The 24,330-nt window shown below is 48.6% G+C and overlaps 2 protein-coding genes and 1 pseudogene across 2 annotated transcripts; 2 read left to right on the plus strand and 1 right to left on the minus strand.

Annotated features, from left to right (window-relative positions):
- The first annotated feature begins 560 nt into the window (after window positions 1–560).
- LOC140374651 (protein Bouncer-like) lies at window positions 561–3,011 on the plus strand. Its single transcript, XM_072461608.1, has 3 exons — window positions 561–617; window positions 1,289–1,408; window positions 2,732–3,011. Exons 1-3 carry the CDS (start codon window positions 566–568, stop codon window positions 2,992–2,994), a joined length of 435 nt encoding a protein of 144 aa, XP_072317709.1. The 5' UTR covers window positions 561–565; the 3' UTR covers window positions 2,995–3,011.
- Window positions 3,012–4,035: 1,024 nt separating this feature from the next.
- Window positions 4,036–24,217, plus strand: LOC140374603 (zona pellucida sperm-binding protein 3-like). Its single transcript, XM_072461534.1, has 13 exons — window positions 4,036–4,106; window positions 7,714–7,780; window positions 7,941–8,300; window positions 11,301–11,416; window positions 11,875–11,978; window positions 16,724–16,898; window positions 17,200–17,305; window positions 17,373–17,461; window positions 17,692–17,771; window positions 17,999–18,347; window positions 21,800–21,818; window positions 23,958–24,121; window positions 24,211–24,217. Exons 1-13 carry the CDS (start codon window positions 4,036–4,038, stop codon window positions 24,215–24,217), a joined length of 1,707 nt encoding a protein of 568 aa, XP_072317635.1.
- On the minus strand, window positions 8,965–10,497 carry LOC140374011 (tripartite motif-containing protein 16-like; annotated as a pseudogene).
- Window positions 24,218–24,330: the final 113 nt, after the last annotated feature.

Here is a 24,330-nt window from a genome sequence, read left to right on the forward strand (position 1 = left end):
AACGTCATTTATCAAACGCCCGCGGTCGTTTTGTGAGATTGTCGTGTCGGGCGAAAGGGTCAGTGGTATTTTCTGAGTTTTAAATGTTTTAAATGTTTTTTGAGCGTTTCGCCTTCGCTTGAGTTTCTTTTCGCCGTCTTTCCTCGGTCATAAGACTCCAATTACTCGTGCGCTAAACTGCAGCTAAACGCTACTCATTATACGGCGTCAAGAGGAATAAACGTAGAGAAAAGCTCGTTCGTGATCGTATGTTACGCTGCTGCTTAAAACGACGTTCATGGTCTTGTTTTTGTACTTGCAGTTGGACTTTTTGCAAGATCGTTTAAATGTAAGGGGTTTATTGCGTTGACCTCTGCGTTGACCTCTGCCCTGGTGGAGCTTGGGTAATTGGCGCTGAGTTAGCAGGAGCTTAATGAGATTTAGATGTTTCCACACCAAAGACACCGAGGGCCGTGTGACCGCAGAGGAGCAGCAGACCCCGTACAAACCCTCTGCAGACGTTTGGGGTCTTTTTGCTTTTGAACGCTGAAGGGCGAGGATGGCGAGGATGGCGAGGATGGCGAGGATGGCATGGTGTCTCCGTGCGCTGCTGCTCCTGAGCTCTCTGTCCTCTGTGGGTAAGTGAAAACCCCCTTCTGTGTGTTTTAGACCCCTTTGTGTATGTTTTAGACCCCTTTGTGTGCTGTAGCCGCTCTCTTCTCTGTGGCCCACATTGAACCCTCTAAGTATGTTTAGACCCCTCTGTGTGTGTTTAGACCCCTCTGTGTGTGTTTTAGACCGTTCTGTGTGTGTTTAGACCCCTCTGTGTGTGTTTAGACCCCTCTGTGTGTGTTTTAGACCGTTCTGTGTGTGTTTAGACCCCTCTGTGTGTGTTTAGAACCTCTGTGTGTGTTGTAGACCCCTCTGTGTGTGTTTAGACCCCTCTGTGTGTGTTTAGAACCTCTGTGTGTGTGTTTAGAACCTCTGTGTGTGTTGTAGACCCCTCTGTGTGTGTTTAGACCCCTCTGTGTGTGTTTAGAACCTCTGTGTGTGTGTTTTAGACCCTCTGTGTGTTCTTAGACCCCTCTGTGTGCTGTGGCCCACATTGACCCCTCTGTGTGCTCTGGCCCACATTGACCCCTCTGTGTGCTGTGGCCCACATTGACCCCTCTGTGTGCTGTGGCCCACATTGACCCCTCTGTGTGCTGTGGCCCACATTGACCCCTCTGTGTGCTGTGGCCCACATTGACCCCTCTGTGTGCTGTGGCCCACATTGACCCCTCTGTGTTTAAACTCTTTGACCCTTTAGTGCCTCTGTTCTGTTACACTTGTGTCGTCCCGGCCGTTTCTCCTCTGGACTGCATCCGGTTCCCGGTGAAGTGTCCGGCGCAGCAGCTCTGCCTGTCCAGCCGCGCAGTCGGACGCAGAGGTCAGGCCCGTCTTTACACGTCACACGCTACACACACACACACTACACACACACTACACACACGCTACACACACACTACACACACACTACACACACGCTACACACACGCTACACACACGCTCCGTACATTCTACACACACGCTACACACACGCTACACACACGCTACGTACACGCTACACACACGCTCCGTACATTCTACACACACGCTACACACACGCAACACACACGCTACACACACACACTACACACACGCTACACACACGCTACACACACGCTACACACACGCTACGTACACGCTACACACACACTCCGTACATTCTACACACACGCTACACACACGCTCCGTACACGCTACACGCACGCTACACACACGCTACACACACGCTACACACACGCTCCGTACACGCTACACACACACTACACACACGCTACACACAAGCTACACACACGCTCCGTACACGCTACACACACACTACACACACGCTACACACACGCTACACACACGCTCCGTACACGCTACACACACACTACACACACGCTACACACACGCTACACACACGCTCCGTACACGCTACACACACACTACACACACGCTATACACACGCTCCGTACACGCTACACACACGCTACACACACGCTACACACACGGTACACACACGCTACACACACACTACACACACGCTACACACACGCTACACACACGCTATGCGCTACGCGCACGCTCCGTACACGCTACACACACCCTCCGTACACGCTACACACACGCTCTGTACATGCTACCCACACGCTACACACACGCTCCGTACACGCTACACACACGCTCCGTACACGCTACACACACGCAACACACACGCTACACGCACGCTACACATACGCTCCCTACACGCTACACACACGCTACACACACGCTACAAGCACGCTACACACACGCTCCCTACACGCTACACACACGCTACGCACACGCTACACACACGCTACACACACGCTACACACACGCTACACACACGCAACACGCACGCTACACGCACACTCCCCACACGCTACACACACGCTACGCACACGCTACGCACACGCTACGCACACGCTACACACACGCAACACACACGCTACACGCACGCTCCCCACACGCTCCCCACACGCTCCCCACACGCTACACACACACTACACGCACGCTACACACACGCTCCCTCACATGCAGATAAGTCAAAGAAATGAGGCAAAACTGTTCCTGTGCACGCTAGCTTTAGCCACGCCCCTCACACACTAGCTTTAGCCACGCCCCTCACACACGCCGGTGTTAACGTGTAACTGTGTGTCCTCAGGAGACCACCAGGTGGAGCTGTTGGAGCGCAGCTGTGTTCTGGCCTCCATGTGTGGTCAGACCGGACACAAACACACCATGGGCCTCAACTTCACCTTCACAAACACCTGCTGCGACACCAACCTGTGCAACAGCGTCCTCGCCTCCAGCGCCTCCACCTCCAGCGCCTCCTGCTGGACTGTATCTGCCATTACACTGCTGCTCTGTCTGGTGCTGTTTTACTTTCAGAGGAAAAGTGACTGGAGCCTGTTCAAGACTCTATAAAACACACACACGCACGCACAAACGCATGCACGCACGCACACACACACACACACACACACGCACACGCACACGCATACACACTAACACGCACGCACACACACACACACACACGCACACGCACACGCATACACACTAACACGCACGCACACACACACACACACGCACACGCACACGCACGCGCACACGCACACACACACACACACGCACACACACACACACACACGCGCACACGCACACGCATACACACTAACACGCACACACACACACACACGCACACGCACGCGCACACACACACACACACACGCACACGCACGCGCACACGCACACACACACACGCACACACACACACACACACGCGCACACGCACACGCATACACACTAACACGCACGCACACACACTAACACACGCACACACACACACACACACTAACACGCACGCACACACAACTCACACACACACACACGCACGCACGCACACACACTAACACACACGTTAACGGTTATCTTAATATTATAAATATAGGCCTCCTGCTGGTGCCGGCCTCCTGCTGGTGCCGGCCTCCTGCTGGTGCAGGCCTCCTGCTGGTGCCGGCCTCCTGCTGGTGCAGGCCTCCTGCTGGTGCCGGCCTCCTGCTGGTGCAGGCCTCCTGCTGGTGCCGGCCTCCTGCTGGTGCAGGCCTCCTGCTGGTGCCGGCCTCCTGCTGGTGCTGATTTTCTTGTCATAAATTACCTGCTCTGTGAGTTTAATGTTTTATCCACAGTCGATTAAAATGATAAATCAGACGTTACGCTCACTCTTTCTTTTATTAATTTAATTTATTTTTACAGGAAAAGAGGGAAATAGAATAATCAGGTTTTGCTCAGGCGGTCAAACATAATACATAATACATTTGTCAAACCGCAGGGGGCAGGATTGTACTTCTGACACACGTGAGTCTTGACCCCGACGCACACGCGACGCACACGCCGCGCGCCAAAACGTGAAGATGGAGCTGAGTTTGTGGGACCGTCGTGTCGTGTTTTCCGTGATTTATGCCGTGAATGTCGCCTTCCTCTGCGCACCGGGAGCAGCACCGGGAGCAGCACCGGGAGCAGCACCGGGAGCCCGCTTTGTGAAGAGGCTTCCCCGGACACAGCGCTCCTCTGCGCCGCGGCCCGGGGCCCAGGTGAGGGCCGCGGCCTCACTTTACCCCGGATCCACTCACACAAAACGAGTAAAGGTGGATCATCACGTCTTTATTGGCCTGAATCACAATAACTTTTATTAAAGTGGGATTTATCTTTAATCCAGACCAAAGTTATGAATAAAAAAATAAATGCTAAAAATGATAAATAAGAGACTGACATTGGCCTAAATCTGTCCTTTTAACAGCTAAACTCACAGTAAAAACAATACATTTAATTAAGCTTATTAAAATATACTACACATCTATTTACATGTTTAATAGTAACAATTATAAAATACTATGTTGTGAGACACATTAGATTATGAGAATGTTGTTCTCAAACTGTTTTCCAGAGTTAATCTAATCGACTGTGTCCTCCTTTTGGGCTGATCTTTCTGCTTTTTTGCACCACGTTTCGCCAGAGTTTAGACCTTTATCCTGTTCTAGTCCCGGTGGTTCTTATGTTCTCGGTTTGAAAAGTCTGGGAACCACAGACCTGTTTTTGTGTAAATGGATTTGAATCATTCTAAACATTATAGTCGTCTGTAAAAGTCAATGATCCGCTCGACTTTTTCATCTCGAGCTCGTGTGTCGTAAAAGAGGCTCAAGAGGAACACGTTTGATTTAGTTTTAAATGATAAATGTTAAAGTCTGTCTTGTTTATGTTCAGCAAATTTATAATGAAAGTCGTTTTAATTACTTAAAGTCCCTCTAAAGGTTTTGCTGTTTTATGCCCAAAGAAGAAAATAGTGTGTGTCCGGTATCTTTGAAAAAAAATCCAGGCAGGTCAGATTTATATTTAATATTTTAAAATCCTCGTGTTGCGGCCCCTGCTCAGACAGTTTGGGGGAAGTACGTGGTTTCTTTTTGAAGAAGACAGAGACGTTCACGTCCTCACTCTTCCGTTTTATTTCAGAAAAGAACAAAGAGCTTTGCACAGGCGCATATCACACAGTCACCAGCCTGTAAACACGTCATATGTACTTTTTGGTATTGATACTTTTTGTACTGAATACAGTTTCAACAACAAGAATGAAATGAAACATGAAAATAGTGTCTTATTACAACTTTTAAATCTGTGACTTACTTTTTAACCTGTTGCATACTCGACATAGATGTTGTCCCCAACATCAGCATCTGAAGACATGAGTGAATGGGCACATACCACCACCATAAACAATATCAGAATTTCAATCAAGCGCAGAGTCAGAGTCAGAGTCAGAGTCAGAGTCAGAGTCAGAGTCAGAGTCAGAGTCAGAGTCAGAGTCAGAGTCAGAGTCGGGAGTTTATTGCCATTTGTCGATAAACACAATTTACAGACATAGGAACTTGTCCTGGTGATTCATGCAACACAAACAACAAAACATTGAACAATGAATACTGAGCGGCATGATCAGTACACAATAAAATATAAAATATAAAGTTATGTAGTGCAATAGGAAGTGAACAGTGCAGTGAGTAAAAGGTGCTCAGACAGTGTTCATGAGTCCAACAGCAGAAGGAAAGAAACTGTTCTTATGATGGGAAGTTCTGGTCCGAATGGACCTCAGCCTCCTGCCTGAGGGGAGGAGCCTCCTGCCTGGGGGGAGTGGCCTCCTGCCTGAGGGGAGGAGCCTCCTGCCTGGGGGGAGTGGCCTCCTGCCTGAGGGGAATGGCTAGAATAGTCAGTGTCCAGGATGAGAAGGGTCGGCTGTGATGAGATGTACAGGTCCTGCAGAGATGGAAGTTCGCGGTCGATCACCTTCTCAGCAGAGCTGTGGTCTCTGTTTTTCCCTGGCTGTGGCTCTAGCATAGCACACAGTGATGGAGGAGGTGATGGAGGAGGTGAGGATGGACTCAATGATGGCCGTGTAGAACTGCACCATCATCTCCGCTGTCAGATTGGCTTTCCTCAGCTGCCGCAGGAAGTACATCCTCTGCTGGGCCTTCTTCATGAGGAGCTGATGTTGGCCCCCACTTGAGGTCCCATCACCCGGATGGTGGTGCCAAGAAAGCGGAGGGAGTCCACAGTGGTGATGGGGGAGTCTGAGATGGTGAGGGGGGGGGCTGGGGGGCTTTGACTTTCCTGAAGTCCACGATCATCTCCACTGTCTTCTGGACCAGCCGGTCCACCTCCCTCCTGTAGACGGACTCATCCCCGTCCGAGATGAGCCTGATGAGGGTGGTGTCGTCATGGTGATGAGGGTGGTGTCGTCATGGTGATGAGGGTGGTGTCGTCATGGTGATGAGGGTGGTGTCGTCTGCAAACTTGATCAGTTTTACAGAGTCGTGGCCGGAGGTGCAGCAGTTTGTGTACAGGGAGAAGAGCAGGGGAGAAAGTACACAGCCCTGTGGAGCTCCTGTGCTGATAGTCCCTGTGTTTGAGACGTTCTTCCCCAGCCGCATGCACTGCCTCCGATCCGTCAGGAAGTCAGTGCTCCCCCTGCGGGTGGAGCAAGTCAGCGCTCCCCTGCGGGTGAGGTCAGGCATGTTGTGCTGAGAGAGCTTGTCCTTGAGCAGAGCAGGAGGATGGTGTTGAATGCAGAGCTCAAGTCCACAAACAGGATCCTGGCATAGGTTCCCGGGGAGTCCAGATGATGCAGGGTGAAGTGGAGAGCCAGGTTGAGAGCGTTGTCCACAGACCTGTTGGCTCTGTAGGCGAACTGCAGGGGGTCCAGCAGGGGGTCCAGCAGGGGGTCCATCAGGGGGTCCATCAGGGGGTCCAGCAGGGGGGAGGTGAATAAATTGAGGTGGGGGAGGAACAGGCGCTCAATTGACTTCATGACAGACATCAGCGCCACAGGTCATTAAGTCCAGTGATCAGGGGCTTCTTGGGGACAGGGACAATAATGGACGACTTGAAGCTAGGACATGGCATGACTCTAGGGAGGTGTTAAAAATGCCAGTGAAGACAGGGGCCAGCTCGCCTGCACAGTGTCTTAAGGTGGCCGGGGTGACTCCGTTTGGTCCAGCAGCTTTTCGCGTGTTGGATTCAATAATGAAGAATAAACCCAAAATCAATATCAATGAGTATAATGTAGACACATCAACCCAACTCTAGGTAATTAAACCAATCAATGTATTAACATCGGTCATAAAACTCTTGAAAACAATAAGGATGTACACCGTACAACCATGGCATATTCTGCTCTGCATAATAAGGAAATGTCATAATGTTGTGACAAGTTGGTGTACCGAGTCTATCATAGGTGAATATCTTTGGTTTCCTGTGTTCTCTTCTTGGTCGCTGAATCTCTTCATCAGGATTACTGTGGGTTGGAGAAGGTAGTAGTTGAGGTTGTTCCTCAGGCGGATCTTCCACCAGGCCAACTCTGTCTTCAGGTGGATGATATTCTTCTTCAGCTACCGGCTCGTGCTCTGGCAGTGCATCTGCAGGCTGGTTGTTGTCATGAAGAGACGATTCTGTGGTCCTCTCTCGCTGTGGCGATGAATCAGGGCGAGTATTTGGATGGTGTGGCACTAGATAATACTCATCATCCTCATCCTCATCCTCTTCTGACTGGCATAAGGAGATTACGTTGTAATGTTCTGAATCTGCCCTTTCCTCTCTCAGGTTTCAGTTCATGAACAGGAATGTCCTTGTTCACTTGACGAACCATTGTATGCACAACATCTTCCCAGTGACTTCTTTTTGTGTTTGTGGAGTCAAATTCCTCAGTGTTTTTAAAGACTAAACTATATAACGAGGAGAAGCGATGATGCGTTTGTCGCTCTGTGTAAAGCGTGTCCTGATGTCCTTGTAAACCATGACCTGAACCTTCTCTCTCCTTGTGAGTGCAGCCCGTGGACGACGCCCTCCCGCCGCAGTTCCTCCGCCTGCCCGTGTCCCTGGACTCCGTGAAGCCGTTGCTGGACCCGGGGCACTTCCATCCTGCCGCCGGCACCGGGCTGGAGCCGCTGCCCGAGCCCATCCAGGAGCTCCTGAGGCCGGCCGACCGCGAGCCCGCCAAGCCGCGGCCCGAGGCGTCCGTGCGTGTCGACTGCAAACGCGGCCGCATGTTTGTGGAGGTGAACCGGGCCGCGCTGGGGGGCGGTGGCCGGGAGAGCGAGCTCAGGCTGGGCTCGTGCGCCGCCTTCAAAGCCACGGAAGAATACGTGTATTTTGAGAGCGAGCTGAACACGTGCGGCACCGGGCAAACGGTGAGTGTGACGCAAAAACACACTGAAGTTTGAATGGTTTACTTTCATTTTCTACTATTTGATCTGAGATTAGACTTATTATTGAATTCTATAAATCAATGAAAAATCTCTGTGTCGACGTCCTGTGTTGAAATGGACTTTAACTTATGTAAAATATAAAATAACCTCAAGTAAAGGTATCACATAAAATATCTACTCATAAAAATGGATTATGTTTACATTTGATCATTTTAAAGTATTTTGTCCAGGATTTTGAAAACTCTTAATGGCTGAAATTGTCCTGATTTCTTTAGTTTCTAGACTTTGTACCTGTAGATTTGTGTTTGCTCAAAGCCGAGTCTTGAACTCAATACCTTTTAGGCAGGTCCTCACCGTGAGTCAAATACAAATGCAGAAAGTACTTAGACACGCAGTAGACTCTTGTTCACCTTTGGCTTGTGATAAATGTCTGAAGTTAAACCTTTGTAAATATTCTCTTCAGCTGTGCAGGAAAAAACACACATGTTTGTAAGAGTTTATTTATTTGATATAGATATAGTTGAACATTTTTGAGACATTTAGAATTTAAAATGATGTATATTTAGTCTTCTTCTGGTTCAGTCTTTAAAGTCTCGAGACCTGTTCCAAATCCAGTTTTAGTCCTGATTTTGGAGAAGAACCAGTTTCACATAATTCCACATGGTTGTGACTGTTCAGGACTGTTCAGTTTTAGGAAATGTGCAGTGGCTCATAAACAAACCCAGACTCCAGCGTGTAGAGGCTGAGTGAACGGAGTCTGGACTCTGTGGAGGAGCCTCATGTTTTCACCCTGAACGCTGTAAAAGGACAGATCCCCTGCGCTGTGGTCCAGGTAAACCCCGATTCTGGACCCGGCCGGACCTGGGATCTTGGACCAGACATTGTTGAACCCAGATGAGTGACCATGACTGAAACAGTCACAGAGTAAAGCCCAAGATTTCCCATTGTATCCAAACTCACAGTCTCTCTCAGCGTCTTAATAAGCAGCTGCTATTAGAACCATCTCGCTCCACTCCACCTCCCAGTAACATCGGCCCGTCAGCTCCTCTGGACTCAGGACCTGCCACACACTGAATCTGTCTGGATGATCAGGATAATTCTGCTCTTTATCCACACGTGTCACTCTTCTGTTTCCATTAGACAGAAACAGATGTTTAAATGCTGTGTTTGGGTCCAGAGTGATGTCTCGTGCATATCTGAGGAAGTCCTCTCTGCAGCTCGGCTCAGGCCTCAGTTCATCCTGGACTTGAACCTTGGCCTCCTCCAGAAAGACCTGCAGTTTGTGCCTGAGTTCAGAAACAGCTCTGGACACGCACTCAAAGTCCCTCCTTGATCCGATCTGGATCCTGGACTCTGTGAGCTGTGTATGTGGCCAGAGGGGGGCAGTTCAGTATATACTGGTTGTGGTCAGGGGTGAGGGACAGTGTGTCCAGCTCAGAGATGCTCCTCTTCAGCTCAGTCACGTCCTGCTGCAGATGGTCCTGGAGCTCTTGCACTGGGCTCAGTTGGGTCTTCTCCTGGGAGAGGATCTGCTGCTCCACTTCAGAGCGTCTTTTCTCCAGGAGAAGGACCATCTCTCTGAAGCTGTCCTCACTGCACTGCAGCGCTCTCTGGGCAGAGCAGCTTATGTCCTTAGCCTCCTGTTGGAGCCTCTGCAGGTCTGTCTCTTTGTGCTGGAGGCTCTGGAGCAGCAGGGCCCTCCTGGCCGACAGCTGTGCCTGCCTCTGGGCCCTCTCTGAGGCAGAGGACACGGTTTAGTGGCCCTTGTGATGCTCCATGCAGCAGACCACACACAGGAGCAGAACATCTTCTTGACCTCGTTGTGCTCAGAGCACAGGTTCTCCTGGAGGTGGTGTGAGGGGGCCACCAGCTGGTGTCTCTGTAGCGCTGCAGCGTCACAATGAGGCTGAAGGTGGTTCTCACAGTAAGCGGCCTCACACTTCAGACAGGAGCGCAGCGCCTTCAGCTTCCTCCCAGTGCACACGTCACAGCTCACATCTCCAGGAGCGGCGTAGCAGTGGTCAGCAGGGGGCGCAGTGAGCCCGCTCCTCTTCAGCTCTTCCACTAAACCTGCTAACATGATTTTTTTGATCGGGGCAGGCCTGGGGCTGAAGCTCTGCTGAAGCTGGGCCGACACAACAGTGTCTTGAGGCCCCTGGAGGAGTTCTGGACAGTGCATCAATCTGGGCCTGTTGTTCTACTGGGGGTCTTCAATGCCCATGTGATCAACGAAGGTGACACGTGGAGAGGATGGAAAGCCAGATGTGAGTCCGAGCAGTGTTTAGCTCGTGGACTTCTGTGTTGCCAAGGTGTGTCCATAACAAACACCTTGTTCAGAGACGAGCGCAGGCCAAAGGTCGATGATCGTGTCATCTATAGTTGTCATCTGTTATCTGGCCTTGTGTCTAAGACACTTGGATAAAGAAGTGGGCGGAGCTGTAAAATGATAACCAACTGGCGGTGAGTTGGATCCACTGGCTGGAGATGAAGTCAGTTTGTTGGGTTAGGGTTAGTTACTCGCTCGAGGGTTCATGGGAGTTTGCCCAACTAGTCCACGTGCTTTGTGGAAGGCGTTCCACGTGTCCTTCCTGATGCCCTGTGGGAGGTGCTCCGGGAGTATGGGGTCCGGGGCCCTTTACTCAGGGCTGTCCGGAGCAGGAGCGGTGTTCACATTGACAGTAAGTCAGACCTGTTCCCAATGCGTGTGGGACTCCTCAGGGCTGCTCTTTGTTACTGGTTCTGTTCACTGTTTTAATGGACAAAATTTCTAGGCGCCGTCAGGGTTTGGAGGGAGCAGAATTACTATTGCAACAACACATCATCAGTAGGGTAAAACTAACCTGTCTCACGACGGTCAGGGTTTGGAGGGTGTGGTCAGTGGTCGGAGGGGTCCGGTTTGTTAGGTTTAGTGTCAAATGTCATGACATCCTGGATTTGTACAGCTTGTGTTTTATCAAGATGACGTCACATGAATGTTTCCAGATGGAGCAGGACCAGGTGGTTTTCTCTAACACTCTTCACTTTAAACCAGAGAAGAGCCAGAGTCACATCAGACGCACCGCCCCCTTCTCCCTGCACCTGTCCTGCCGCTTCAACAGGTAAACTGCACCTGTCCTGTCCTGCCCCTGTCCTGCCTCTGTCCTGCTTTTTTATTTTTTTCTACCGCTTGTTCCCTTTCGGGGTCGCGGGTGACTGGAGCCTTTCCCAGTGACTTTGGGCCTTAGGCGATGTACATCCTGCACAGTGACCAACTTGTCCCAGGGTCAACAGACATTGACATAGCCACAGATGACCATTCACACTCACTTCACTCTCACATTCATTCAGTAGGGCCAGTTTAGAGTTGCCAATTTTGCCTAACACATGGGAGGAAGCCGGAGCACCCGGAGAAAACCCACGGTAACACGGGGAGGATATGCATACTCCACCCAGAGAGATCATGTGATGTTTGTCTGGTCCGGGAATTGAACCCTTGAGCTCCTTCTTGGGAGGCAAGAAAGCTTCGTCGAGTCAGAAACGTTCCTGAGTGAAGTAAACTGTTGTATTTGTGTTTCAGATTCCAGTACTCGTACAAAATGGGCTACAGGCCCAAACTGAGCGTCCGTAACCTGTTCAAACGCATGAGGAACGGAGAGAAATTCACCCTTTCTCCAAGAAACTGTGAGACGCAAGTCATTTCACATTTACTGTTTATCCTCTGGCTTTTAGCGTTGCTGTGTGCTCCTCTGCGTTTTTAATACCGACGCTGAACGTTTTAGTGTTCTATTTCATCCCTACTGACCTCCCGAGAGTGGTGCTTAAGCACTGAATGTTCCCTGCGCACTACAAGTAGTAATACCAAATGAGTCACACCTGTGACCCTGGATGGCGCCCCGGAGGTAATATATTCCTCCGTCATCAATCGTTCTGTTCGCTTTATCTTCTCGCATGCGGTTCGTATTGCATTGCTAAGAACTTGACTTTTCAGTCGCTTGAAATCCTACTACCTTGTGGTTGGAGCTATGGATTTCACCCTCCGGGGACTGCGACGACTTACATCTCGCTGGGAGATTTACAGGTATTTAAAAGTGAAAACGGCTAATTGTGTTTACGTTGCTGTGGATTGTTGGTGAAGGCCGCATTCGAGCACCCTCTCCCACAGTCAAGTTACGTTTCTGATCAGCTGTTTCTGATCAGCTGTTTCTGATCAGCTGTTTCTGATCACAGCTGTTCTATCGCTAACAGTGTTAGCCATTTTGTTTTGGTGAAGGCTGCATTCGCACACCCTCTACCATCGGTTGTTTGGTGGTGGAAGTTTAAGCCTGTGATAAAATGTAAATATATGATTATCTTTCTGTGATGTATTTTATCTGCAAAATAGTAATATATTATCTGCATCATTAGTCTAAGAGAAAAACGGGTGTGTGACAAACTGCATTTGTTTGTGAAGGTGTCGTAAAGATGGAGCAACAGAATGTTTATCCTAGGGAGGGGGCTAACACCCCAGGGGAGAATGGGTAAAACATTCACCAGGCTTTATCTCTACGGAAATTACCAACTGTCGTAAAAGACAAGTGCCTTGATGTGAAGCTGACCAATGACAAATGTGACCTGCCTATTCCATAATATCTAATAAAACCAACCTGCATGAGAAAAAACGTTGTGAGACGCAGGAGGGTCACCAGCCTGAGTGACCCGGCCCGGCGTTTTCTCCCATGCATGCTACACAAAAGTCTATTTCTGTATCGTTTCATATTCTAAGTTGAATTGTGTTCTCTGTGTGTTAAGGAATAGCATTGGTGTATGTCTCATTCCATGACAAAGCCTTAAAGCGTTAGCGGTACACAAAAGTTAGCTTTTGTTTTTCTCTCTGGGGTTCCCTACCTTAGTTTGTTTGGCCTAAATTGGTGACGGCAGCGTTCACGCCCCTGCTCCCGGTTTAGGCACCTGTACCGGCTTGATACTGCCTGTTATTTTGCTGGTGATTCCATTAATATGGCCCTAATTGGTGACTGCAGCGTTCGCGTACCCTCTCCTGGTTTTGTCTTCTGTACCGGCTGGGTACTGCCTGGTGTTTACCGTTTTTTCCACTACTGTGTGGCCCTAATTGGTGACTGCAGTGCTCCTGTTTCTGGACTCTGTACACGCTGAATTTGGTGCCAGATCATGGATGGGTTAGGGTTGGCCGTTGGATATTTTTCCCATCAGCAGCTCAGCTACTGGGCTGCTCATGCGTCAGACCCATGGGTAATTGTCACGTTGACTCACGGATATCGACTGCAATTCCGACGCCGGCCACATATGTCATATATGCCATCGAGGCAGTAGATCCTCTGTTGCAACCTGGAAGCTACTACTTCATGTATTTCCTCGTGCCCAAAAAGACATGGTCATTTCATCCCATTTTGGATCTCAGAGGACTCAACCATTTCCTGAAGGTGTTGCCATTCCACATGCTCACCACGAGAGGTTCTTCAGTCACTCACAGAACGGGAATGGTTCACGTCTGTAGATCTCGAAGATGCCAACTTCCGTGTGCCCATTGCTCCTCAACATCTGCAGTTTCTCAGATTTACCTATCCAGGCAGCCATTGGCAATTCCGGGTGCTCCCATTTGGACTCTCCCTTTCCCCGAGAGTGTTCACACAATGTGTGAAAGCAGCCCTTGCGCCTTTGCAGTCCAACAGACTGAAAGTCCTACCAAATCTGCACGACTGGCTGATTTACGCTCCATCACGAGCGCAAGTCATCCGGGATACAGCTCGCCTGCTGGCGCATGTGATCCAGTTGGGCTTTAGAGTAAATATGAGGAAGAGCAACCTAGTCCCATCCCAGAGGGCCACATTTCTGGGAATAAATTTAGACACTGTGTCGATGAAGGCTCGTCCATCACTTCGTCACCTGGACGACATTAAAAACATGGTCTCTCGTTTCGGACCTGTCAGTCGGCACCCTTTCATCAAGTTTCTTCAACTTGTGGGGAAGCTGATCTCTGTCACACGCATTGTGCCCCTCGGCCTCATGTCATTGCGTCCTCTGCAGCCGTGGCTGAACAGAAGGCGAACGCTTCGGGTGACGTGGCAGTGCTTGCGCGCACTGGCCCCATGGAGGGACAGGTAGTACTTGGCGAAATGGGTCCCCATGGGCTTGGTGGTGTGTCGCCAGTCCTGTGGTGCAGACTCCTGAACCACAGGATGGGAGCACAGGATGGTTCAAGGAATGTGGTCTCTGATGGATTGCTCGGACCACATCAATGTTTTAGAACTGTGTGCTGTTCATCTGGAATTTCAGGCATTTTCTGCCACACCTGATAGGGAAATATATTCTGGTTCGGTCGGACAACACCTCCACGGTTTAACACATCAACCCATCAGATCGCAATCTGTTGAGATGGGCTGCGCGTCGTCTGTCTACACTGAGAGCAGTGTATCTGCCAGGAGACAGCAATTCCGTGGCGGACTTTCTTTCACGGCAGCAACCCCTTCCGGGAGAGTGGTCCCTCCACCTGGAGGTGGTGCACACAATTTGGGGCCTTTTCGGGCAGGCGCAAGTGGACTTGTTCACCTCAGAGGAGTCGACCCACTCCCCGCTATGGTTCTCCCTCGCAAGGGCACCGGGTTCTTTAGGCCAGGATGCGCTGGCACACGCGTGGCTTCAGGGCCCTCTGTACGCGTTTCCTCCGCTTCCACTTATTTGACTGACCCAACAGAGTGTTCTCCAAGAGAGTCACAGGCTATTGTTGAGGGGTCAGATTTGGCATCCGAACCCTAAACGCCTCTGGCTGTGGGTTTGGCCGTTGGCGGGTCCGAGCCACAGCTAACTGGCCTCGCCGATGCAGTTAAACAAACTATTATGAATGCCAGGGCTACCTCTACTCGTCGGCAGTATGAGGGCAGGTGGAAGCTGTTTTCCCAGTGGTGTTCTGCCCACGGTGAGGCCCCGGTGTCCTCTTCTGTGCCTCTTATCTTGGAGTTTCTTAAATCTCTCCTTGATGATGGCCGGCTCCTGTCGACCTTGAAAGTATATGTTGCTGCCATAGCTTGTCATGGTTTCTACTGTGGGGAGTCATAAGTTGGTTTCACTTATTTTACGTGGAGCCTGTACGTTGCGACCCTCGGTCGCTCCACACGCTCCAATATGGGACTTGTCAGTGGTTTTAGATCCTTGTGCCAACCTCAGTTTGAATCCCTGGTGCAGGCGGACATTAAATGGATGGCTATCTGGGAAGACCGCATTCTTGTTGGCCATGGTCTCTGCGAAATAGAATTAGCGAGTTATGTCCTTTCGGTCAGTCCCACATGTCTCAGATGGATTCCAGATGACTGGGTGTCACCTTATGGCCGAATCCCACGCTTCTGCCGAAGGTGTTGTCCCGCGCTCATTGCAACCGGCCTTTGAGTTTGGCTCGGTATGCGCCTCCAGTTGAAGAGGGCATGGACAGGCTCCTGTCATTGTGCCCAGTGAGGGCATTGCAGGCCTACATTGCGGCCACTGCAGATATAAGGCGCTCAGACCAGCTGTTCGTATGCTACGGTGGTGCTAAGAAGGGCTGTCCACTATCCAGACAGCGTCTTTCGCATTGGGTCGTCGATGTGATTCGCCGTGCTTACGGTGTGGCAGGTCTCCACCCACCGCCTGGTGTGAGGGCTCATTCCACCAGAGGCGTCTCCACTTCCTGGGCCGCAATGAAGGGTGTTCCATAGAGAACCATTTGCAAAGCTGCATCTTGGACTGCGCCGGGCAATTTCGCCAGGTTCTACAACGTCAATGTGGCAGTCCACATGTGCTTCTCCAGGAATCCCCGGGTCCTTCTCAGTGAGGTATGTGCTTGGGATTCTTCGTGACATAGCTGGTATTATGTCATTCAATGCTTCAGCACCGCCCTCTGGCGGTCAGTAGGGATGAAATGGAACTAAAGTTACATATGTAACTACGGTTCTATGACTCCCGGATGACCGCCAGAGGCGCTCTGTCACTCTGAATCCTTGCGGTTTCGCTAGAAGATTCTGAGAACAGAGCGATGAATGACGGGGGGAATATATTACCTCCGGGGCTCCATCCAGGGTCACAGGTGTGACACATTTGGTATTACTACGCAAACTGCCCATGTGCAAAGGGAACATTCAGTGCTTCAGCGCAGCCGTCTGGCAGTCATCTGGGATTCATAGAACCGTAGTTACATATGTAACTTTAGTTTTAACAGGCGACTGGGGCCTTTGACGGCTGTTCTTGTCTAAATGGTGCTGGAAGGATCTAAACAGACAGAAAATACATGAAATGATCTGTAATAAAGAGTCAATGTGAAAATGAAAAGAACACATGATTATCTTTACAAAGCCTTTGCTTGGGGATCAGCTCTGTGCCTCTTTGAGCGTCCTTCAATGCCGTTGTGGATTGATGATTATGTTCTAAACTCTGGTCCTCAGCGCTGTGGGGGCCTCTGTCCTCCTCCGACGCCTTCTCTTTAGGGAGGCCCATGTTCTTCGAGGCCCGGGCCCAGCTCCCGTCTCCCGGGCGGAGGCTGTACGTTCACTCGTGCTTCGCCACCCCAGGACCGTCGCCCTCCGCCGCGCCACACTTCACCGTCGTCCACAACTACGGGTACAACACTTTATTATTGCAGAATATTCATGTTTACACGAGGCCACTTGACCTGGGATTATGTTGAAATGTGTCTCGAGCAGCCGAAGGTCAAACTCACAAATATGATTCTAAATGTCTAAATACTCTCACACGTATGTTTATTTATCACTTCCAACAGTCACATTCAAAACAAAAGGTTGGTCCTGGTCCTGGTCCTGGTTTTGGTTTTGGTCCTGGTCGTGGTCCTGGTCCTAGTTTAGACCTGGTTTAGATCCGCTTTAGTTCCGCTTTAGTCCTGATGTTTCCCGCCCTTTCGCAGGTGTATGGTGGAGAGCAAAGATGGCCGCTCGTCCTTCGTCGCCCATGGAAACGACGTGGTCAGGTTTTCCGTGGACACTTTTACTTTTCACGGATTGGAAGGAAACGTGAGTGAAACTGCCTCATGAATGTGATTTATTTGCAGTGACGTGTGTTGTATCTTTCTTTTGGCAGCAGCTGTACATGCACTGCTCCATGTCAGTGGGCCCCGACACGCCCACAGTCACAGACAAGTCCTGCAACTACCACCCTCAAACCAGGAGGTGAGTGGTTCCGTCCCCAGTTTAGATCTCCACATTGATAGAAAACCACTTAAAGGACACATATTCCACTCCATTTGTTTTGTTCTTGGCCTTTAAACTTGACTTATAATAATGTATGAATAGAAAACACACGTGACTTTCACTCTTTTGTGAGGCTCAGAGACGAAGCGGCGAAGAAGAAAACTGGATTCATTTAAACGAGGCGTGTTCATAACGTGTGTATGTCTCAGGTGGGAGGAGCTCTACGGGTGGGACTCTACGGATGTGTGTTCCTGCTGTGACTCGCACTGTGGCCCCTCGGCCTCCACAGGTCAGTCTCATCTGCTGCCACCAGAGGGCGCTCACTCCGCCCTCAGCACACGTCTTATCTCAAAGTCAACTTAAAGGTGCTGTGGACGTTCTCTGCTTTGTCCCTTCTTACATTTCTGTGAGTGGTTTGAAATAAACGGCTCTAAATGTCAGAGTTCTTCCTCTTTTCACCCGCAGCGTCTCATTTGTTTCTCATCCAGACTCAGAGGTTCAGATTGTGTTTTTCAGAGACTGTGATCAGCAGCAGAGCCTGGAGCCTCAAACCTGGAGCTGCTGCAGAGAAGAACAAGCACAAGTCCTTCAGTGGATCCTCCAAAAGGAAGTCTCGACCCTCAGTGGTCCTCACCTCCAGACCAGACCAGCCCACCTCAGAGGAGGAGCCCCTGGAGGTGGTGGGCTCTGCTGAGGTGGAGGAGGTGGAGGAGCTGGAGAAGTTTGAGGAGCTGGAGAAGTTTGAGGAGCTGGAGAAGTTTGAGGAGCTGGAGAAGTTTGAGGAGCAGGAGAAGTTTGAGGAGCTGGAGAAGTTTGAGGAGCAGGAGAAGTTTGAGGAGCAGGAGAAGTTTGAGGAGCAGGAGAAGTTTGAGGAGCAGGAGAAGTTTGAGGAGCTGGAGAAGTTTGAGGAGCTGGAGAAGTTTGAGGAGCTGGAGAAGTTTGAGGAGCAGGAGAAAGAGCGAGAGCATAAGATTTTTGAGCACATTTTTGACCTGCACAATTTCCCACACAGTGAAATAAAAAGCTGAAAATGGAAAGAATGTGAGTTTGTCTGAAGAATGAAAGTGTCGGGGCTTGAACCTGATCTGGCACGGTGTTTAGCACTCTCACCTCACAGCTAGAAGGTCCCGGGGTCCAGTCCCATTCTGTTTGGAGTTAGAATGTTCCTTCCGTGTCTGCGTATGTTTCCCCTCCCACTGAAAACATGCACAATAGGCTCCTCCCACTAAAAACAAATGCAACATATCCGGTGAGTGCGGCGTCAATAGGCTCCTCCCACTAACAAACATGTACGGTATAAATTCCTAAGGTAATTGTTTTATTGTGTAATTATAATTGTTACTACTTGCAGGGGAAACACTTATTTTATTATATTTTGCAAATATACCAGGACCAATAGAAGTGTAAGAAGATTAAAGCTCTGTAAAGTGGATGTTGCATGATATGAGCCTCATGTGCGCCGTGCTCAGGGCGGAGTTAAGACTGATGCTTCTCTGTCAACTCAACACAGAAGTGCCACACGTCTGGTTTTCTGTGTTTACGTCTTAACCTGATACCATCCACCTGCGCACACTTTCCATATCTCAAATATTCTCTTACATCATCACTTTTATTTATGTGGTCAATACCAGCAAGCCATATATCATTTTAAAGCTTATTTTCTCAACAAAACGAATATGTCATTGATTCAAATTGAATAATTTGCCCCAAGAAGCAATTGCCAATAGTTTGTGAGAAAGTCTCAACTTTTACAAACGCATGTCCTGTTTGCTGTTTATGATGGACGAAACGGCTTTAATTCTGTACATCCTTGTCTGTCCGTAAGGAACCATTGAAAAACAATATCCACTTGTATTTTTCCTGTTTTCCGATTTCGAGATATTGTCAAGTAAACAAAGTTTTCTTCTTTGACGATAGTCAGGATTAAGGCTCGTCCGGCGCATTTCTCCGTCCATAAGAAATGACCTGTTTGACTTATAAGATGGTGTTTGGCATCGATCTTTTCTTCAGACTGTTGGCTACAGAATGAACCATCCACTGTCCACGGGTTTGTTCTCTACAGCCTCCGGAGGAAAAAATCCGACGAAGTTCCAACGCGTGAAGCTAACTTGATTTTAGCCACATAGCTAATGTCAGCAGCGACTTAGCGGACTTTGATTGACATCTTATTCTAGCCAATAAAAATAGCTTTCGAATGGGGGGCATGACTTAACTTATTCAAACAGAATCCTCTGTATTCTCCTGCGTAAGGCTGTAAAGAGGAGAAGAGAAGAGGGGACTAGATTTTAGGCATCACATTTTCTGATTTTATTAGCCTTTTGGACGTGCATTTTGTTATATGGATTATATCAATACAAAAATAAAATAAAAATATATTTTTCTTCACCTTTTTATATGGGAAATTCATGGGTAAACTCATTTACACATTTTCACATACATTGTTTTTAGCAGTTATAATGGGTATTAGTGGCCTACAAAACATCCAAATGTATGTTTTATGATCGTAGAGGAACTAAAATTGTAATAAAGCAGTTTGGCACAGTTGGCACATATTTGGATCACTTGTTCCGAATATACTTTTTGATACAAAAAGGTCAACAGCACCAAAATGCCTGTTCCTAGAGATCTGAAACTTTACACAGTTGTTGTCAACAAGATAAACATCATGTACAGTGAACAGCATATGCACACAATGAAGTATGTCATGCTCAGGACCATTACAAATTGACAATATTCAGGCGAGACTAAAAAAAGGATGTTTTATTTTTTTGGGCTTCTGTAGTCTAAGTTCTGAAGCCCTGACAGTGTGTCATGTGCACATCTGCAGAAACTAGAAGGACTAAGCTTTCTAATGATGCATCACACTCGCATGTGGAACGTAAGATTCTCTTTTAATAAGCAATGCCATTTGGGTCCAACCATTGTGCACAGGGCCAAATAGGTGGGTGGTACCAGGTTAAAAGTGCATCTACAGACGTCTGTGACTAAAGGTACGTCCAAAACGATTCAGAATGAGCTGCTCGACTGTGGCTGCTGTGAATAAAAACTATATCATGATGAAGTGAAAGCGGCTGATTTCAATCCAAGACGTGACGTGTCAAACTCCGTTACCATGACAACAAACACACTAAAGAGGAGTGTTTTTATTAGTTTATGACCTGGATAAGGCTAACACTAAGCATTAAATATCGCTTCACTTCTATTCTTAAAAATATACTTTAGTTAATATAAATCCCATGAAAGAATGTTATAAATGGCACGTCTTTAAGAACAACTTTCCATAAAACAATAACGTCTGTGATGATGAAATATAAAAATGTAAATGTTAAACATGTAGTTCAGAGTAACTAATGCCACTGAAGCTGTTTTACCACCAACAAGAGTTTGTGTTTTTATTTACTCTTCATGTAGTAAATGTTACTCTGCAATTTATACATATATATATATATGATACTTTTACTTGAGGTATTAAGTACAACATTTTAGAGTAAAAAGTTTACAATGCAGATTTTTGGTAATTATTAAAGAGTGAAATGTTGCGATGTTTTAAAAAAAAAATAAAAAATTATTTTCTTTTATATTTCTGTTTGTTTAAGGCCAGAATTCAGAACCTTTAGACATAAACGTGAATGTGCTAAAAATAACTCAAAGGGAAGTATGTTCAAAAATGTGGTGGTGTAGAAAGTACAAACATCTGTTTTTAAACGTAGTGAAGTCAAAGTAAAAAGTAATGAAGCCTGCGTAAATTCAGCCTGGAAGACCTAACTCCACCCATCTACGTCAAGGCCTCCATGGAAGGACCCGTCTCCCCAGCGCCATCATCGCACTCAAGCGGGCGTGGCCTGTCCGTCTGTGAGAGTCAGATCCCTCACTTCACCATGGACTCTCCCAGGTTTCTGCGCTTATCCCAAAGAGGTTATGCAGTTTTTCCTGGCCAAAGAAGGAGGGTGAAAGGTCAGGGGGCGTCGCATCATGGCCCTCGCACCTGCTCCTCATCCTCAATCAACGCTCCCAGTGACTCCTCCCCGCTCCAATCGGCACAAGGCGGCCACATTTAAGCCCTCAGGCAGATGGCTCGGCCGCTCAAACCGTACTGCGACCCACCACCTCCCCAGCTCCTCCTCTACATCCCCCTCATCCTCTACCTCCTCTTCACATCTACCACCACCAGTCTCCAGGCTCCGGGGGAGACATCTAATACAAATAGATCACGGAGTGCCCATGATCGCAACGTCTTCCGCCGGGGTCTGAGCGCCAAATAACTCTCGAATAAAGCTTGCTCAACAGTCAATTCTCGTGGTCTCTTTGTCTCTCCAGGGTGAATTCACTGTACAATGTACTACAGATACATAAACATTTTACTTCTGTACTTTGTTACTTTCCACCTCTGCCTTTGATGACCAAATAACAAATTTATGACATGTTGATGCTTTAAAAGTACTTTTTGCTCGTGTATCTTTACTTCATCCACTGCAGCAGATGAAGTTCACACGTGTCAAACCTTCCTCGTGTTTGTTTGACATTTCGACTATTAAATCATTCATTAAAGCCTTATTTTAGTTTGATGAGACAAAATAAGATTGTATAGAATGTAGGGGAATGGAGATGGACATTCCACGGCCAGATAACAGAAAATCTCTCTTTGAACATTGGGGTTTTTTCGTTCTCCCTCTCTCCCTCACCGCAGGGGAGCCGCTGTGACTTTTCTGCTAACAGATCTTCTTCTCCCCACAGTCTTACAGGAAGACGCCCCGTTGAACTATGTTTAACGTGATTATGCCATGAATGTTTGTCCGAATCAACTCCCTACACCGCATGTTTCACCTTGTGTTACGTATTTTTCCACTGTTTAAGGTTTTATATTCCCAATGCTTTAACTCGAGCGCCCATCACAGGTGAAAGAAGATGTAAAATGTGTCTACCTCAAGAAATAATGTGCACAAACTGCCAAAAGTGTTTAACGTGTAAATGTTAAAACAGGGTTCAATGTTTTTGCCATTATTATTTACGTTACTCCAGTTTTATTTTCTCGGTCAGGAAAATGTTAAACAGGAAGTTTTCGCAGTAGCGCCCGCCCCTTTCGCTCCCAGCATGCCCTGCGGGCCAGGTATCAAAAGGACGCTCCAAGCTCTTGTTCGCTCTCTTTGTTCTTCTCTTGTTCTCTTCTTCTCATCCCCTTTGTCTTCTCTCCTGGAAGCTGTCTCCACGGACAGGCCTTTCACTTTTCCTTTGTCTCAACAAAATCCGTCCGTCACGTGGTCGACAAGGCCATGCCAGCCCTGGACTCTGAAACCACCTGAAACCACCTGGAACTACCTGGAACTACGCTTAAGTGCTAAACCGGACAGAGACTTTCTTTGCTACTTCGTTTCTTTTCTTTTTGAAGTAATCTACGCCGTTTACGTGGATCAGCGCTACGTCCTCATCTGAGTAAAGGCCGCGTGAGGAGCTAACACGCCGCTAAAGCGTTCTACCGCTTAGGAACTCTCGGATATCGCCTCCGTTGCCGCCGCCGCTTCAAGGAGGTCGCAGCACACCGCTCCACGCGACCCCTCGCTCCCCCGCGCAGCACACCGCTCCCCGGCGCCAAGGACCCTACAGCACGTCGCAGCCTCCTCCGCTCCACGCGACGCATCGCTCCCCGACCGCCGCCAGCTCCACGGCCGCCGTTAGCTTCACGAACCTTCGCCGCCACACCGCTCCACGCGACGCCCCACTACGGACCTCGTCCGCGGACAAGGACCAGTCGGACCGAGTCTCTACAGAACCGTAAGCCGAGTCCATTGTGCGGTTATCTTGTGGCGTGATTTGGGTAGAGCGCAGCTGTTCCTCCTCCCTTTAGCTTCTCACTTTCCCTCTTTTTGATATAGATTAGCATAGACACGTTTGATTATCAAAGGCAAAACCCTGGTTTAACATTATCTGCATGAAATCTGCTGTTAAATCTGATATAACGTCACCTGTGATTTACCTGTGCGCATTTCTGCTCCGGTGTTTTGATTACCCTTTTGATAAATAAACTACACAAAAGAGTTATTGACTATTGTTTGTTTGATTAGACTATGTGTAAGTCCCTGAATCGTGGAACACCCTTCAGACCTTTTTTACGAGCGCGATTAAGGACCGTATCTCAGCTCTTTGGGTTTAACCCTGGTGCCCCGTCTTGTCTCGTTTCTGCTAAGAAATCTCCCTTAATCATAAACTGAATACATGTAGTTTGAGACCCTACAAGAAACAACTTTGGACAAATTGGGATGTTTATTTTGGAGTTAGTGTGTCTTAATTTAGTCTTTTATCGTATTATTTCTTTTTCTGCTTTGTTCTCTCTGATCTTCTTCCATTTCTGGTGTTTGAAGTGTTTTTAAAGACTAAACTATGTAAAGAGAAGCAATGATGCCTTTGTCGCTCTGTGTAAAGCGTGTCCTGATGTCCTTGTAAACCATGACCTGAACCTTCTCTCTCCTCGTGAGCGCAGCCCGTGGACGACGCCCTCCCGCCGCCGTTCCTCTGCCTGCCCGTGTCCCTGGACTCCGTGAAGCCGCTGCTGGACCCGGGGCACTTCCATCCCGCCGCCGGCACCGGGCTGGAGCCGCTGCCCGAGCCCGTCCGGGAGCTCCTGAGGCCGGCCGACCAGTTTACGTTATGTTTACATTTTAGCTTTTATATTAAAGTATTTTGTCCAGGATTTTGAAAACTCTTAATGGCTGAAATTGTCCTGATTTCTTTAGTTTCTAGACTTTGTACCTGTAGATTTGTGTTTACTCAAAGCCGAGTCTTGAACTCAAAACCTTTAGGCAGGTCGTCACTGTGAGTCAAATACAAATGCAGAAAGTACTTAGACACGCAGT

This window comes from Eucyclogobius newberryi, unplaced genomic scaffold (assembly GCF_026437365.1).
Source record: "Eucyclogobius newberryi isolate DKJ021-1_F unplaced genomic scaffold, fEucNew1.0.hap1 SCAF_3, whole genome shotgun sequence".
Taxonomy (NCBI): Eukaryota; Metazoa; Chordata; class Actinopteri; order Gobiiformes; family Gobiidae; genus Eucyclogobius; species Eucyclogobius newberryi.